At 44.5% G+C, this 19,188-nt stretch overlaps 1 protein-coding gene across 2 annotated transcripts in view; it reads right to left on the bottom strand.

Annotated features, from left to right (window-relative positions):
* The window catches only part of LOC137384010 (striatin-interacting protein 1 homolog), a 223,875-nt gene that overhangs the window by 55,148 nt on the left and 149,539 nt on the right, over nucleotides 1–19,188 (bottom strand). For both annotated transcript variants that reach the window (XM_068057577.1, XM_068057576.1), the window contains exons 14-16: nucleotides 16,353–16,427; nucleotides 7,615–7,712; nucleotides 6,736–6,862 (exon numbers count right to left, since the gene is read on the bottom strand). In XM_068057577.1, the coding sequence (XP_067913678.1) occupies nucleotides 6,736–6,862; nucleotides 7,615–7,712; nucleotides 16,353–16,427 (300 nt within the window). The remainder of the gene's footprint in view (nucleotides 1–6,735; nucleotides 6,863–7,614; nucleotides 7,713–16,352; nucleotides 16,428–19,188) is intronic.

A 19,188-nucleotide genomic window follows, 5' to 3' on the forward strand; every position in this document is an offset into this window, starting at 1 on the left:
GAATGGCCTCCTTCAATGTCATAAATGACTGACAGTGGCAGTTTTCCTATCCACTGGGAATTTTCCAGAATCTGGGGAACTTTGGAAGATAACAAACAATGTATCCACCATCTCTGCAGCCACTTCTTGTAAGACCCTAGAATGCAGGCCATCATGTCCAGATGACTTGTCAGCCTTCATAGTCATAGAGAGATACAGCACTGAAACAGGCCCTTCGGCCCACCGAGTCTGTGCCGACCAACAACCACCCATTTATACTAATCCTATATTACCCCCATATTCCCTACCACATCCCCACCTTCCCTCAATTCCTACCACTTACCTACACTAGGGGCAATTTACAATGGCCAATTTACCTATCAACCTGCAAGTCTTTGGCTGTGGGAGGAAACCGGAGCACCCGGCGGAAACCCACTCGGTCACAGGGAGAACTTGCAAATTCCACACAGGCAGTACCCAGAACCGCACCCGGGTCGCTGGAGCTGAGAGGCTGTGGTGCTAACCACTGCGTCAACCTTCAGTCCCACTAGTTTTCCTAGTGCGTTCTATCTAGTGATAGCAATTGCTTTAAGTCCCTCCATCCCTTTTGCCTCTTGATTTTCTGCTATTCTTGGAATGCTTTTTGTGTCTTCTACTGTGAAGAGAGATACAAAATACTTGTTCAAAGCCTCTGCCATTTCCTTCTTTCCCATCAATTCCCAGTCTTATCCTCTAAGGGACCAACTCTTCCTTTTTATAGATTTGAAGAAACTTTTACTGTCTGTTTTTATATTGCTTACTAGTTTACTCTCATACTCTAATGTGTCTCTCTTTTTTGGTCATCCTCTGCTGGTTTCTAAAATTTTCCCAATTCTCTGACCACTAATCTTTGCAGCATTGTATGCTTTTTCTTTCAATTCGATACCATCCTTAACTTCCTTCCTTAGCCACGATGGTGCATCTTTCTCTCAGACTTTCTTTCTCAATGGAATGAAACTGGGGATCATTTCTTTAAAGAGAAGAGAATGTCAAGAGGAAGCTTGTTAGAGGTGCTCAAACCTGAGAGATTTCAATGTGGTAATTTTGGAAAATTCATAGAAGCATAGAACAATTACTGCACAGGAAGCGGCCATTCAGCCCATCATGTTAGTGCCGGCCGGAAAAAAAAATAGCCGCCCATTCTAATCTGACCTTCCAGCACCTAGTACATAGCTTTACAGGTTACAGCACTTCAGGTGCACGTCCAGGTACCTTTTAAATGAGTTGAGTGTTTCTGCATCCACCACCATTCCTGGCAGTGAAATCCAGACACCCACCACCCTCTGGGTGAAAAAGTGTTTCCTCATGTCCCCTCTAATCCTTCTACCAATCACCTTAAATCTGTGTCCCCTGGTAATTGACCTCTCCACTAGGGGAAACAGGTCCTCCCTGTCTACTTAATCTAGGCCCCTCATAATTTTGTACATCTCAATTAAGTCACCCCTCGGTCTCCTCTGTTCTAAGGAAAACAACCCTAGCCTATCCAATCTTTCCTCATAGCTGCAATTTTAAAGCCCTGGCAACATTCTCATAAATCTCCTCCGCACTCTCTCCAGAGCAATTATGTCCTTTCTGTAATGTGGTGACCAGACCTGTATGCAATACTCCAGCTGTGGCCTAACCAGCATTTTATACAGTTCCAGCATTACATCCCTGCTTTTGTGTTCTATACTTTGACCAATAAAGGAAAGCATTCCATATGCCTTCTTTACCACTCTATCTGCCTGTCCTACCACCTTCAGGACATGCACACCAACGTCTCTCACTTCTTCTACCCCTCTCAATATCCTCCCGTTTATTGTGTATTCCCTTGCTTTGTTTGCCCTCCCCAAATGCATTACCTCACACTTATCTGGACTGAATGCCATTTTTCCACCACTCAACCAAACCACTGATATAACTCTGGAGTCCATAGCTATCCTCTTCACTATCAACTACACGGCCAATTTTTGTGTTATCAGCAAATTTCCCAATCATGCTTCCCACATTTAAATCCAAATCATTAATATATACCACAAACAGCAAGGGACCCAACACTGAGTCCTTTGGAATGCCACTGGAAACAGCTTTCCGTTCGCAAAAAACATCCGCCGACTACTATCCTTTGTTTCCTGTCACTGAGCCAATTTTGGATCCAACCTGCCACATTCCCCTGTATCCCATGGGCTTTCATTTTACTGATCATTTCCTCTGGTTGGCGAGACATAAATTTAGGGTCACCACAAAAAGAATAAAGGAGCAGGTTTGGATTTTTTTTCATGGAGCAGGAGAGAGAAAACAGAGAGCTTGTAAGTCAGTTAGTCTAACATCAGTAGTAGGCAAAATGCTGGAATCTATTATTAGGGATGTGGTAATAGGGCACTGAAAAACTCATAACAGGATTAAGCAGAGTCAACACTGATTTATAAAAGGGAAACTGCGTTTGACAAATCTGTTAGAGTTTTTTGAGGCTGTAACGAATAAGGTGGAATTTTCGAAAAGCCTTTGATAAGATGCCACACAACAGTGGCACAGTGGCTAGCACCGCAGCCTCACAGCTCCAGCGACCCGGGTTCAATTCTGGGTACTGCCTGTGTGGAGTTTGAAGTTCTCCCTGTGTCTGCATGGGTTTCCTCCGGGTGCTCCAGTTTCCTCCCACAGCCAAAAGACTTGCAGGTTGATAGGTAGATTGGCCATTATAAATTGCCCCTAGTATAGGATGGGGAATATAGGGACAGGTGAGGATGTGGTAGGAATATGGGATTAGTGTAGGATTAGTATAGATGGGTGGTTAATGGTCGGCACAGACTCGGTGGGCCGAAGGGCCTGTTTCAGTGCTGTATCTCTAAATCTAAATCTAAAATTAGGATTCAGGGGATTGGGGGGGGGGGGTAATATATCAGCATGGACTGAGGACTACTCAATGGACAGAAAACGATAGGAATAAATGGGACATTTTGGGTTGACAGACTAACTGAGCAGAGCACCACAAGGATCAGTACTTGGGCCTCAGCTACTTACAATCTATATTCATGGCTTAGATAAGGGGACTGAACATAACTTATCCAAGTTTGATGTTACAGAGTTAGGTGGGAAAGTAAACAGTGGGGAGGAGGCAAGGAGGCTGCAGAGGGATATATACTGGATGGGTGAATGGACAAGAATACGGCAGATGAAATACAACGTGGCAAAGAGTTAAATTATCCACTTTGGTAGGAATAATAAAAAAGCAGATTATTTTTTTGAAAGGAGAGAGACTGGAAAATGTTTGCATTCAGAGCGACCTGGGATTCCTTGTACACGCATCACAGAAAGTTAACATTCAGGTTCTCTTTTCTCTTTGGCCTCCTTATCCCGAGAGACAATGGGGAAGCGCCTGGAGGTGGTCAGTGGTGTGTGGAGCAGCACCTGGAGTGGCTATAAAGGCCAATTCTAGAGCGACAGGCTCTTCCACAGGTGCTGCAGAAAAATTTGCTTGTCGGGGCTGCTACACAGTTGGCTCTCCCCTTGCGCCTCTGTCTTTTTTCCTGCCAACTACTAAGTCTCTGACTCGCCACACTTTAGCCTCGCCTTTATGGCTGCCCGCCAGCTCTGGCGAACGCTGGCAACTGACTCCCACGACTTGTGATCAACGTCACAGGACTTCACGTCGCGTTTGCAGACGTCTTTAAAGCGGAGACACGGACGGCCAGTGGGTCTGATACCAGTGACGAGCTCGCTGTACAATGTGTCTTTGGGAATCCTGCCATCTTCCATACGGCTTACATGGCCAAGCCATCTCAAGCGCTGCTGACTCAGTAGTGTGTATTAGCTGGGGATGTTGGCCGCCTCGTAACCACTTCCAGAGCGTGGTCGCCAATATTGATGATGGAGCATTTCTGACCTCCTGCCTCATGATGTTAGTTTTCTTGAGGCTGATGGTTAGGCCAAATTCATTGCAGGCAGCCGCAAACCTGTCGATGAGACTCTGCAGGCACTCTTCAGTGTGAGATGTTAAAGCAGCATCGTCAGCAAAGAGGAGTTCCCTGTTGAGGACTTGCCGTACTTTGGACTTCGCTCTTAGACGGACAAGGTTGAACAACCTGCGCCCTGATCTTGTGAGAAGGAAACTTCCTTGTTCAGAAGACTTGAACGCATGTGAAAGCAGCAGGGAGAAGAAATTCCCAAAAAGTGTGGGTGCAAGAACACAGCCCTGTTTCACGCCACTCAGGATAGGAAAGGGGTCTGATCAGGTGCCGCCATGTTGAATTGTGCCTTTCATAGTGTCATGGAATGAGGTGATGATACTTAGTAGCTTTGGTGGACATGCAATCTTTTCTAGTAGTCTGAAGAGACCATTTCTGCTGACGAGGTCAAAGGCTTTGGTGAGATCAATGAAAGCAATGTAGAGGGGCATCTGTTGTTCGCGGCATTTCTCCTGTATCTGACGAAGGGAGAACAGCATGTCAACGGTCGATCTCTCTGCACGAAAGCCACACTGTGCCACACTCAGCCAGCCTCTGGAGCCTGTTTAGAGCAACTCGAGCAAAGACTTTCCCTACTATGCTGAGCAGGGAGAATCCACGGTAGTTGTTGCAGTCACCGCGGTCACCTTTGTTTTTATAGAGGGTGATGATATTGGCATCGCACATGTCCTGAGGTACTGCTCCCTCGTCCCAGCACAGGCATAGCAATTCATGTAGTGCTGAGAGTATAGCAGGCTTGGCACTCTTGATTATTTCAGGGACTGCGACACCGACCACTCCCTGGTGTGCAGCAAAGTTAGACTCAGACCAAAGAAGTTGCATCATTCCAAGCAGAAGGGCCACCCATGCATCAACACAAGCAGAATTTCTCATCCACTGCTGTTACAAAAATTTCTAAATTCACTTGTGACAGCCCTTCAAAACACTCCCACAGGGGATGCTGAGACCAAGTGGGCCCACATCAGAGACGCCATCTATGAGTCAGCTTTGACCACCTACGGCAAACGTGCGAAGAGAAATGCAGACTGGTTTCAATCTCACTTTGAAGAGCTAGAATCTGTCACAGCCGCTAAACGCACTGCACTGTTGAACTACAAGAAAGACCCCAGCGAGTTAACATCCGTAGCACTTAAAGCAGCCAGAAGCACTGCACAAAGAACAGCCAGGCGCTGCGCAAACGACTACTGGCAACACCTATGCAGTCATATTCAGCTGGCCTCAGACACCGGAAACATCAGAGGAATGTATGATGGCATTAAGAGAGCTTTTGGGCCAACCATCAAGAAGGTCGCCCCCCTCTAATCTAAATCAGGGGACATAATCACTGACCAACGCAAACAAATGGACCGCTGGGTTGAGCATTACCTAGAACTGTACTCCAAGGAGAATGTTGCCACTGAGACTGCCCTCAATGCAGCCCAGCCTCTACCAGTCATGGATGAGCTGGACATACAGCCAACAAAATCGGAACTCAGTGATGCAATTGATTCTCTAGCCAGCGGAAAAGCCCCTGGGAAGGACAGCATTACCCCTGAAACATTCAGGTACAGCCAGCAATTAGGAAGGCAAATGGTTTGTTAGCTTTTGTTACAAAGGAATGGGAGTACAAGAGTAAAAAAAAAATTGCAATGATACAGGGCATTAGCAAGGCCACACCTGGAGTACTGTGTGCAGTTTTGGCCTCCTTACCTAAGGAAGGACCTACCTGTCCTAGAGGGACTGCAACAAAGGTTCCTGGGATGAGGAGATTCTTCTAGGAGGAGACATGGAGTAGACTACCTCTATATTCCCTTGAGTTTAGAAGAATGAGAGGTGATCTAATTGAAACAAAGAATTTTTAAGGGGTCTGACCCAGATGCTGAGAAAATGTTTCCACTGACTGGGAAATCGAGAACATAGGGTCACAGTCTCAGAATATAGGGTCAGCCATTTTAAGACTGAGATGAAGAGAAATTTCTTCACTCAAAGGGTTGTGAACCTTTGGAATTCTCTACCCCAGAGAGCCATGGATATTCAGTCATTGAGAATTTTCAAGACAGAGGTTGACAGATTTCCTCTGGTTGGTGAGACATAAATTGAGGGTCATCACAAAAAGAATAAAGGAATATGGGGATAGTGGAGTTCAGGTTAAAGATCAGTCATGATTTTGTTGAATGCAAAGAAGGCTTAAAAGGCCAAATGACCAACTCCAATTTCTTATATGATGTTCTTTTGACACAGAATTCTCCATCAGAAACGGCAGTGGAAACAGAATCACCATAGGCTTTAAAAGCCAATTGGTTAATTAGTTAAATCTAACGCTTTGGGGATTTGCCTTCTCCTCCATAGTTCAGTGAGCTTACTCAGTGAATGTGAGCCAGAAAGATCCCAAGCTGTGCTGAGTTTCTCAACCAGGATGATGGTAGCAGGGCTACAATTGGCTTTGAAGCCTCTTGGCGAAGGAGGCAAAAAAAATAAACTCATGGTCACTATACATGATCAGAATTGACTCAGTGTTCACCTGTGGTTAAGGATGAGAACGTGATTGAATTGGGCTGTAATACCATTGTTCCCACTGCTGATGCTCTCAATTAAGACTCGCATGTGACTATGTGCATGAAATACAAGAGGCAATACAATGGTTGGGCACCGAACACTGAGTTAATGCCTTTGGGAGAGTAGGAGTGGAAGCAAAAAGTTAGAAGATAAATATTGTACACCAAACAAAGCTCTCATGATCTTCTCACTCCCAAATATTAATAGATTGCTTATTTCATATAACAGCATTACTTACCTGATAGATGTGGTTGAGTTTGAAGTGCTTAAGTAGCAGTAACAAGACAGCAGAAATTGCTTTCACAATGATCTCTTTGTGTCTGTTGACATCTACTCCCAGCTTCATACTCTGTAGCACCGTGGTACTGTTAGAATAAAGAGCACATCACTGCACTGCTGGATAATGGGACACTAAAGTTGCTTAGGTAACAGAGGATGAAGAGGCAAGATAGATAGATTCTGGGATAAAGGAAACAGTAGGGGTGAGAAAGATGTCTGACAGAGAACAGGACTTGACTTAGTGCAGCTCGTCCACAGAACAAGGTCTCAAATCCGTAACTGCATCTTAGTTTAGTTTAGTTGAGAGATACAGCACTGAAACAGGCCCTTCGGCCCACCGAGTCTGTGCCGACCATCAACCACCCATTTATACTAATCCTACACTAATCCCATAGTCCTATCACATCCCCACCTGTCCCTATATATTTCCCTACCACCTACCTATACTAGGGGCAATTTATAATGGCCAATTAACCTATCAACCTGCAAGTCTTTGGCATGTGGGAGGAAACCGGAGCACCCGGAGGAAACCCACGCAGACACAGGGAGAACTTGCAAACTCCGCACAGGCAGTACCCAGAATCGAACCTGGGTCCCTGGAGTTGTGAGGCTGCGGTGCTAACCACTGCGCCACTGTGCCGCCCCTTGGTAAGTTATCTTACCAAGATAACTTAAAAAGTTGCAATATATTAGAAGACAATTTTAATTGAGTTGCTTTCAGTTGGTTCCCAGTCTTTATAGTCCATGGAAATTCGGTCAATAATTTACTAAGCGCGATGAAATAATCTAATAAGAGGGGCATTAAGGTCCCTAGTCTCAAAGGGAAGGAAATACTTACGGCATCTCTTCTGGTAGAACATCAGCAAGAATGTTGATCGAGTCCGTCTTTGCTTTTGATGTTGGGGCTGCAGCCAGAAGGATCTTTAGTAAAGCGATCTGTGGGGAAGAGTTGAAGGCAGAGATTTATGAAGAAAATAATCTTGAGATTTTTTTTCTCCAATATTTGCATCAAAGATCCATCTGGAAACTTTAACTACAGTTGTCTTTTCAAAAAATCTAATTAGCTGAACAAAAATCTTAAGATTTTAGTTTGAAGTTAATTTTTTTTCCAGGAGTAAGTATAGACAACGATTGAATACTGTACAAAACTCAATGGCTCAAGACCAATGTACCACCTTCTTTTTTTGTAGTGCGCAGCCGATTTGACCAATTGCACAGGTCCTTTAAATTTTTCTGCATGACCGCACATGAGCAGTAACTTAAAGAACCGACTTGTGCGCGGCCTGGGCGAGGAAACATTGCTCAAGACCTAGTAGAAATAGGAATCAACATCCCTGGAGTACAACCAATCAGGATTGACAACAGAATGCAATGTTAATACTCTGGACACTTCACTCAACTGCCTTTTTGGGAAATTAGGAGCTTAAAAAAGTAGTATTTTCTATCTAAACTTTTGCCTGTGTTTAACATCCCCTGATCTCTTTGCCAATTCTGATGAAAGTTCACAGACCTGAAATGTTAACTCTGTTTCTCTCGCCACAGATGCTGCCAGACCTGCTGAGTATTTCCAGCACTTTCTGTTTTTTTTTTTAAAGAGATACAGCATTGAAACAGGCCCTTCGGCCCACCGAGTCTGTGCCGACCAAGAACCACCCATTTATACTAACCCGACAGTAATCCCATATTCCCTACCTACACTAGGGGCAATTTACAATGGCCAATTTATCTATCACCTGCAAGTCTTTGGCGGAGGGAGGAAACCGGAGCACCCGGAGAAAACCCACGCAGTCACAGGGAGAACTTGCAAACTCGACACAGGCAGTACCCAGAATTGAACCCGGGTCCCTGGAGCTGTGAAGCTGCGGTGCTAACCACTGCGCCACTGTGCCACCCGTTTTATTTAACATCTACCAAGCGTGTTGAACTATGGCAAGGTAAAGCCTACATCATTCACTGACTAGATGTGCTAGTGGTGCAGGTTGGGTAAAGTAGAAGCTAAGAGTGGCCGAGGTGAATGCTCAGTTCTGACAAAGGATTGTAGATAAATAGAACATAGAACAGTACAGCACAGTACAGGCCCTTCGGCCCACGATGTTGCGCCGAACCTTTAACCTACTCTAAGATCAAACTAACTACCTACACTTCATTCTACTATCATCCATGTACCTATCCAAGAGTCGCTTAAATGCCCCGAACGTATCTGCGTCTACTACCACCGCTGGCAGCGCATTCCACGCACCCACCACTCTCTGTGTAAAGAACCTACCTCTGACATCTCCCCGAAACCTTCCCCCAATCACCTTAAAATTATGCCCCCTGGTGATAGCCCTTTCCACCCTGGGAAAAAGTCTCTGACTATCCACTCTATCTATGCCTCTCATCATCTTGTACCCCTCTATCAAGTCACCTCTCATCCTTCTTCGCTCCAATGAGAAAAGCCCTAGCTCCCTCAATCTTTCTTCGTAGGACATGCCCTCCAGTCCAGGCAGCATCCTGGTAAATCTCCTCTGCACCCTCTCTAAAGCTTCCACATCCTTCCTATAATGAGGCGACCAGAACTGAACACAATATTCCAAGTGTGGTCTAACCAGGGCTTTATAGAGCTGCAGCATGACCTCGCGGCTCTCAAACTCAATCCCCCTGTTAATGAAAGCCAACACACCATACGCCTTCTTAACAACCCTATCAACTTGGGTGGCAACTTTGAGCGATCTATGGACATGGACCCCAAGATCCCTCTGTTCCTCCACACTACCAAGAATCCTGTCTTTAAGCCTGTATTCTGCATTCAAATTCGACCTTCCAAAATGAATCACTTCACACTTTTCCAGGTTGAACTCCATCTGCCACTTCTCAGCCCAGCTCTGCATCCTGTCAATGTCCCGTTGCAACCTACAACAGCCTTCCACACTATCCACAACTCCAGCAACCTTCGTGTCATTGGCAAACTTACTAACCCAGCCTTCCACTTCCTCATCCAAGTCATTTATAAAAATCACAAAGAGCAGAGGTCCCAGAACAGATCCTTGTGGAACACCACTGGTCACCGAGCTCCATGCTGAATACTTTCCATCTACTACCACCCTCTGACTTCTATGGGCCAGCCAATTTTGTATCCAGACAGCCAACTTTCCCTGAATCCCATGCCTCCTTACTTTCTGAATGAGCCTACCATGGGGAACCTTATCAAACGCCTTGCTAAAATCCATATACACCACATCCACTGCTCTTCCTTCATCAATGTGCTTTGTCACATCTTCAAAGAATTCAATAAGGCTTGTGAGGCATGACCTGCCCCTCACAAAGCAATGCTGACTGTCTCTAATCAAACCATGCTTTCCCAAATAATCATTAACCCTGTCTCTCAGAATCCTCTCCAATAATTTGCCCACCACCGACGCAAGACTGACTGGTCTATAATTCCCAGGGTTATCCCTATTCCCTTTCCTGAACAAGGGAACAACATTTGCCACCCTCCAATCATCCGGTACTACTCCAGTGTTCAGTGAAGACGCAAAGATCATCGCCAAAGGCGCAGCAATCTCTTCCCTCGCTTCCCGTAATATCCTTGGGTATATCCCGTCTGGCCCCGGTGACTTATCTGTCCTCATATCATTCAAAATTTCCAGCACATCCTCCCTCTTAACCTCAACCTGTTCATATCGGCCTGTTCCACGCTGTCCTCACAAACGACCAGGTCCCTCTCACTAGTGAATACTGAAGCAAAGTATTCATTTAGAGCCTCCCCTACCTCCTCTGACTCCAGGCACAAGTTCCCTCCACTATCCCTGATCGGCCCTACCCTCACTCTGGCCATCCTCTTGTTCCTCATGTAAGTGTAGAACGCCTTGAGATTTTCCTTAATCCTACCCGCCAAGACTTTTTCATGTCCCCTTCTAGCTCTCCTAAGTCCATTCTTCAGTTCCTTCCTGGCTACCTTGTAACCCTCTGGAGCCCTGTCTGATCCTTGCTTCCTCAACCTTAAGTAAGCTTCCTTCTTCCTCTGGACTCTTTGCAAGTATTGACAGATGTGTACATTTTTTTCAGATTTCTGACATTCACTAGCCTCTTTTTGTTTCAACCTGGTCTACCTCTGGTTACAATGTGTCATCTATGTTATATATCTCAGAGACATGGACAACAAAGACTACTGAAAATTTGAATGCATTCGAGATGTGGACATATAGTAAGATGTTCCGCATATCCTACACAGTTAGAAAGGCTAATGAGGAAGTGGTGGAAATGGCTGGGGAAAAGAGGAAGTTAGTGCCCATCAAAAGAGAGAAAGATACAATACTTCAATCATATCATTAGAGCAGAAGGTAAACAGAGACAATTACTGAAAGATCGACAGAAAACGTAGGAGAGGGAAGCAGAGGAGAAAATGGATGATGGATATAATGGACTAGATGCAGTTGACCTGTGCGGAATATGTAAGGCAGCATAGGACAGATAGAGGTGGAGATCCATGGCAGTCAACCTTCTGGGATGGACATGACACCAATGAATGAACTCTCTGGTTAAAAGTGCGTGTTTCAAAACAGAGTTCAATTTTTCACATAACGATGCTTAAAATCGTTTTATTGTTGCTCCCCACCTTTTAGTCTCTCTCATCTGAAAAAGATGCTCAATTTCCACTGCTATGTTGGTGGACAATGAGCTGTTCTCCAGTGCTTTTTATACATTTCCTAGTGAGACTCCAGGATGGTATGTTGCCTCCCTGGTGCCAGGGTCAAGGATGTCTCTGAACGGACAGAGGGCATTCTGAAGGGGGAGGGTGAACAGCCAGACATTGTGGTACACATCGGTACCAATGACATAGACAGGAAGAGTGACGAGGTCCTGCAGGGAGAGTTTAGGGAGTTAGGTAGAAAGTTAAAAGACAGGACCTCTGGGGTTGTAATCTCGGGATTATTCCCTGTGCCACGTGCCAGTGAGGCTAGAAATAGGAAGATAGTGCAGCTAAACACGTGGCTGAACAGCTGGTGTAGAAGGGAAGGTTTCAGATATCTGGACCATTGGGATCTCTTCAGGGACAGATGGGACCTGTACAAGAAGGATTGCATCTAAACTGGAGGGGCACAAATATCCTGGCTGCGAGGTTTACTAGCGTCACGAGGGAGGGTTTAAACTAGTGTGGCAGGGGGGTGGGAACCAGAGTAGTAGGACAGCAAGTGAAACAAATGAAGGGGAACTAGAAAATAAGGCCAGTAAGACTAAGAGGAAGAGCAGGCAGGGAGATGTTGCGGGGCACAACAGGACTGGTGGTGTGAAATGCATTTGTTTCAATGCGAAAAGTATAACAGCTAAAGCAGATGAGCTTAGAGCTTGGATTAGTACTTGGAACTACGATGTTGTTGCTATTAGAGACTTGGTTGAGGGAAGGACAGGATTGGCAGCTAAATGTTCCAGGATTTAGAAGCTTCAGGTGGGGTAGAGGGGGATGTCAAAGGGATGGGGGAGTTGCATTACTTGTTAAGGAGAATATCACAGCTGTACTGCGGGAGGGGTCGTGCAGCAAGGCAATATGTGTGGAGCTCAGGAATAGGGAGGGTGCAGTCATGATGTTGGGGGTTTTCTACAGGCCTCCCAACAGCCAGCAGGAGGTAGAGGAGCAGATCTGCAGACAGACTTTGGAAAGATGTAAAGGTAACAGGGTTGTAGTGTTGGGTGATTTTAACTTCCCCTATATTGACTGGGACTCACTTAGTGCTAGGGACTTGGATGGGGCAGAATTCGTAAGGAGCATCCAAGAGGGCTTCTTGAAACAATACGTAGATCGTCCAACTAGGGATGGGGCCGTACTGGACCTGGTATTGGGGAATGAGCCCGGCCAGGTGGTCGAAGTTTTAGTAGGGGATCATTTCGGGAACAGTGACCATAATTCCATAAGTTTTAAGGTACTTGTGGATAAGGATAAGCGTAGTCCTCGGGTGAAGGTGCTAAATTGGGGGAAGGCTAATTATAACAATATTAGGCAGGAACTGAAGAATTTAGATTGGGGGCGGCTGTTTGAGGGTAAATCAACATCTGACATGTGGGAGTCTTTCAAATGTCAGTTGATTAGAATCCAGGACCAGCATGTTCCTGTGAGGAGGAAGGATAAGTTTGGCAAGTTTCAGGAACCTTGGATAACGCGGGATATTGTGAGCCTTGTCAAAAAGAAAAAGGAAGCATTCGTAAGGGCTGGAAGGCTCGGAACAGACAAATCCCTTGAGGAATATAAAGACAGTAGAAAGGAACTTAAGCAAGGAGTCAGGAGGGCTAAAAGGGGTCATGAAAAGACATTGGCAAACAGGATTAAGGATAATCCCAAGGCTTTTTATACATATATAAAGAGCAAGAGGGTAACCAGGGAAAGGGTTGGCCCGCTCAAGGACAGAGAAGGGAATCTATGTGTGGAGCCAGAGGAAATGGGCGAGGTACTAAATGAGTACTTTGCATCAGTATTCACCAAAGAGAAGGACTCGGTGGATGATGAGCCTAGGGAAGGGAGTGTAGATAGTCTGTCATCTCATTGTCAAAAAGGAGGTGGTGTTGGGTGTCTTGCAAAGCCATTAAGGTAGATAAGTCCCCAGGGCCTGATGCGATCTATCTCAGAATACTAAGGGAGGCAAGGGAAGAAATTGCTGGGGTCTTGACAGAAATCTTTGGATTCTCATTGGCTACAGGTGAGGTCCCAGAGGACTGGAGAATAGCCAATGTTGTTCCTTTGTTTAAGAAGGGTAGCAAGGATAATCCAGGAAATTATAGGCCGGTGAGCCTTACGTCAGTGGTAGGGAAATTATGAGAGAGGATTCTTCGGGACAGGATTTACTCCCATTTGGAAACAAATGGACTTATTAGCGAGAGGCAGCATGGTTTTGTGAAGGGGAGGTCGTGTCTCACTAATTTGATTGAGTTTTTTGAGGAAGTGACAAAGATGATTAATGAAGGAAGGGCAGTGGATGTTATTTATATGGACTTCAGTAAAGCCTTTGACAAGGTCCCTCATGGCAGACTGGTACAAAAGGTGAAGTCACACGGGATCAGAGGTGAGCTGGCAAGATGGATACAGAACTGGCTCGGTCATAGAAGACAGAGGGTAGCAGTGGAAGGGTGCTTTTCTGAATGGAGGGATGTGACTAGTGGTGTTCCGCAGGGATCAGTGCTGGGACCTATGCTCTTTGTAGTATATATAAATGATTTGGAGGAAAATGTAGCTGGTCTGATTAGTAAGTTTGCGGACGACACAAAGGTTGGTGGAGTTGCGAATAGTGTTGAGGATTGTCAGAGGATATAGATCGGTTGGAAACTTGGGCGGAGAAATGGCAGATGGAGTTTAATTCGGACAAATGTGAGGTAATGCATTTTGGAATATCTAATGCAGGTGGGAAGTATACAGTAAATGGCAGAACCCTTAGGAGTATTGACAGGCAGAGAGATCTGGGCGTACAGGTCCACAGGTCAGTGTAAGTGGTAATGCGGGTGGATAAGGTAGTCAAGGAGGCATCCGGCATGCTTGCCTTCATCGGTCGGGGCATAGAGTATAAAAATTGGCAAGTCAAGCTGCAGCTGCACAGAAGTTTGGTTAGGCCACACTTAAGAATATTGTGTGCAATTCTGGTCGCCACACTACCAGAAGGACGTGGAGGCTTTGGAGAGGGTACAGAAGAGGTTTACCAGGATGTCGCCTGGTCTGGAGGGCATTCGCTATGAGGAGAGTTTGGATAAACTCGGATTGTTTTCACTGGACCGACAGAGGTGGAGGGGTGACATGATAGAGGTTTACAAAGTTATGAGTGGCATGGACAGAGTGGATAGTCAGAAGCTTTTTCCCAGGGTGGAAGAGTCAGTTACTAAGGGACATAGGTTTAAGGTGAGAGGGGCAAAGTTTAGAGGGGACGTACGAGGCAAGTTCTTTACACAGAGGGTGGTGAGTGCCTGGAACTTGCTGCCGGGGGAGATGGTGGAAGCAGGTACGATAATGACGTTTAAGAGGCATCTTGACAAATACATGAATAGGATGGGAATAGAGGGATATGGTCCCCGGAAGTGCAGAAGGTTTTAATTTAGGCAGGCATCAAGATCGGTGCAGGCTTGTCGGGCCAAATGGCCTGTTCCTGTGCTGTACTGTTCTTTGTTCTTTGAGAAGATCAAAATGAACATTGGCCAAGTCTGATGATCAAGCATGAACAGGGCAGAGCATGACAAGAGAGAAAACAAAGAGATCAGGAGGGTAGTCAAAATACAATCAGGAAAGGCAAAGAGAAACTTTGACATTAAATGATCATCTTTTTCTAACAAATTAAATATGCGTAATGGTGCCTCTGCTATCTCTTCCCTAGTTCCATCCAGACCAAAGGTTTTATCCTCTTTGAATTTGATTAATTGATTTAATATTTCTTTTTATTTTAAATAAGTTTAGATGATTTCTAATTTCATCTTCTGATGCCATGTCCACCTGATCCATCTTCCTGATAAATACTGGAGCAAAATATTTAATTATTTAATATTTCTGCCATTTTGCTATTGCAGCCTATGATTTATCGTTGTCTGTTCCTATTCCCATCCCAACTTTTATTTTATTTAGGCAACTTCAGAATATTTTACTATTTTGTTTAATTTTAGTACCAGAGGATTGGCGGATAGCTAACATTACACCTATTATTTAAGATGGGAGATAAAGCATGTCCAGAGAACTACAAACCAGTCAGCTTATCAGTGGTAAGGTAAAGGAAAACTACTAAAGGAGAAAATAGGACACCTCAAAACTAAAAATCAATAGTCAGCATCAATTTCAAAAGGAAAAGTTTTGCTTGACTAACTTCATTGAATTCTTTGAAAAGGTAACATACAGTCCACAAGGGTAATGAAACAATAGACTAATAAACAAAGTTACAGCATGCAGAGTCAAGCCGCAAGCAGCAGAATGGATCGCTAGCTTGCAGCAAGATGGAAAGCAGGGAGTACGGGCTAAAGGTAGCTATTCAGAGTGGCAGAAGTGGGAAGTGGGGTCCCACAAGGTTCAGAACTGGGTCAACTATTGTTAACAATTTATATTAACAATTTAAACTTTGGAATTGCACAAGTTGTAAATTTGTGGATAACACCAAATTGTGGGGGTGGGGGGGATAGTCATTACAGAGGAGGACTGCAACAAATTGTAAGACAATTATAATAAACTTGCAGAACAGGCATATAATTTAGAAATGAATTTTGATATAGATAAATGTAAGGTACGACATTTTGTTAAGAATAAAATAAGGAGGTCGCATATTATTCGGAAAGTAAGAATCTAAACTGGGTAGAGGAGCAAAGGAATCTGGAAGTACAAAGCCAGAAACCATTAGAAGGCGCAAGGCAGGTCAATAAGGCAATAAAAACGCAAACCAAGCAGTAGGGTTTACTTCTAGAGGGGCAGAGTTAAAAAAGTAGCATAGGATGTGAATAGTATAAATGCATTTAAGGGGAAACTAGAAATGTTAAAGGAGGAAGCTTGGTGTATATACACCTGCATGGACTGATTGGTCTGTTTCTGTGCTGTATATTCTATGCAAAATAAAAAAAGGTAAAAATTGAAAATTTTAGACTCACCATGTATTGAGGCAGACTGGGTAATATACCCTGGTACAGGACTTCAGCAGGTGTCAGGTCAAATTCCTCGTCTCCCTAAAAGCAGGAAAAAAAAAATCCTGCAAATAACTTTCCAGTTACTTTATGAATTTCAGACAGATGCTTGATCTGGATTTTCGCCATACGCTTTCCTTCCTTAATCTCCACTGATCAAGCATTTTCAATGGAATGCAAGCCACACTGCATACTATACATGGGCACTCTGGAGGTGACATGCAGTATTTCATGACTAACAGTGCTAACACAGATTTTCATGGATTGACCTCAATATTAAAGAAGCTCCATAGTCAAAACAGCATGTTACACAAGGGCCACTATACAACATGTTATGCTGGATCACCTTATAAGCTTAACAGTATAATACATGAAAGCATTGTAGAGTATACATAGTGCAATACACAGTGTGCATTCAAAGGCTGGACAGTGCATTACATTGACTGCACTCCAAAAGCGGAATGGTCAATTGCACAGGGAAAGATCTGAAAGCTCAACAGGGATCATGCTGGTGATCCACAGTGTCCATGTGGTGAACAGTGAAATATCTAAGAGTAAGCTACAGACTGAACCATACATCAGAGGAACAGAAGTGGGCCATTCAGCCTTTCGAGCCTGTTCCACTATTGAATTAGTCCATGGTTGATCCATACCTTAACTCCATCAATCTGCCTTTGCTCCATTTCCCTTGATATCCTTATCCAACAAAAATACATTGGCTTCATTCTTCAAACCTTCAATTGCCCCCAGCCTCTATAACCTTTTACAGAGCAGAGTTTAAGATTGCCACAACCCTTGATATGCAAAGGTGCTTCTAATTTTAAGATTTTATCTGCATTCTGGATTTACCCACCAGAGGAAATAGTTAATCTCCATCTACCCTATCAAATTCTTTCGTTTTAAATAGCTCGATTAGATCACCCCTCAACCATCTAAACTCAAGGGAATACAAGCCAGATTTATTCAACCTGTCCTCTATTTAACCCTTTGAACTCCAATGCACACCCACCAAGGTCAATATATCCTTCTTGAGATGCAATGCCCAAAACTGAATACTGTACTCCTTCATGGGGTCTTGCCAAGGCTCTGTAAAAGTAAATCATCATATCCTCCCCATTTTATTCCATCCCCCTTGAGACATTCCATTAGTCTTCTTGATTATGTTTTGTACCTGTTATATTAGTGATTCATACACATGGACACCTAAATCACTTGCTCTTCCATTTCCTAGTTTCTCACCACGAAAAACAAGTCTTTCTTGGATCCAAAGTAGGTGGCCTCACATTTCCTCATGTTTAAATCCAATTGCCACAATTTTGCCCAATTACTTAATCTCTGTCTCTGTGTAACTTCCTGCTCGCATCTGCATACTTTACTGTGCCGTCTAACAGTGTCATCTGCAACTCTCTACTCCTTCATCCAAGCCACTGATATATAAATGAAAAGCTGAGGCCCCGGTACAGATCCTTGGGGAACATTACTTGTTACATTCCACCACAGAACCTTCCCATTATCTCAACTCTATCTTCCACCTCCCAACCAATTTCGAACCATGTTACAAGGTTGCCTCCAATTCTGAGAGCTTTCATTTTTGCCAATAATCTCTTTTGCGGATGCCTCTGGAAGTCCAAATAGACAACATCCAGACACAGTCTTATCCACCATGTTACTGTTCTCTTTAAAAAATACATTTACATTAGTCTGACATGACCTATGCTTCACAAATCCATGTCAACTCGCTGATCCAACTCCTACATACCCAAATGTTCACTGGCCCCAATGACAGATTCTAGTAACTTTCCCAAAATTATGTTCGACAGACAGGTGTGCAGTTACCGAGTTACTTTCTACCTCTCCTCTAAAATAATGGAGGGACATTTATAATGTTATAATCCAAAGGCACAATTCCACACGAGGGACCCCATAAAATGAAGATGACATTAGTATAAAGAATTAAAGGCCTGCTCAGGTCAGGAAATAAAAACACGACCTGAGCTCGACAGAACCACATCGGACCCGAGCCCGATCCGAGTCGCTCCACTTGTTCTCGCACACAACCCGACCACCGGAATGGTTACCTACCTTGATTCCATAGTGCACTCACTCACTACCACTTTTGGATGGATAGATGAAGGAAGCTGCAGCGTGAGCGTGATGTCATTGAGATGCTCAATGCGCAGACTCAGTCTTCCTCCTTAAGGTCCCGGACTCCAGCTCAGGTAATTTTTTTTTTAACTTTTACACTCTCCACTCCAGCAGAGCAAAATGCAAGACTTTCTGTGTGTCCCCGAAACGGACCCGAAAGCCTGACCCAGAGGAGTGACCTGACCCGAACTCGACCCCAACACATGTCGGGTCGCGTCAGATTCGGGTCGGGTAGCAGGCCTTTATAAAGAATGTGACACAACACAGAATGCACTAAACAAGCTTAAAAGCATACACGAACATACGAATTAGGAGCAGGGGTAAGCCACTCGGCCCCTCGAGCCTGCTCCGCCATTCAATACGTTCATGGCTGAACTGATTACTCCACATTTCCACCTACCCCCGATAACCTTCTACCCCCTTGCTTATCAAGAATCCATCTACCTCTGCCTTAAAAATAATAAAAGACTCTGCTTCCACCGCCTTTTGAGGAAGAGAATTCCAAAGAGTCACGACCCTCAAAGAAAAAAAAAATTTCTCCTCATCTCGGTCTTAAATGGGTGACCCCTTATTTTTAAACAGTGGCCCCTAGTTCTAGATTCTCCCACAAGGGGAAACATCCTTTCCACATCCACCCTGTCAAGCCCCCTCAGGATCT

Source organism: Heterodontus francisci, chromosome 25, assembly GCF_036365525.1.
Source record: "Heterodontus francisci isolate sHetFra1 chromosome 25, sHetFra1.hap1, whole genome shotgun sequence".
Classification (NCBI taxonomy): domain Eukaryota; kingdom Metazoa; phylum Chordata; class Chondrichthyes; order Heterodontiformes; family Heterodontidae; genus Heterodontus; species Heterodontus francisci.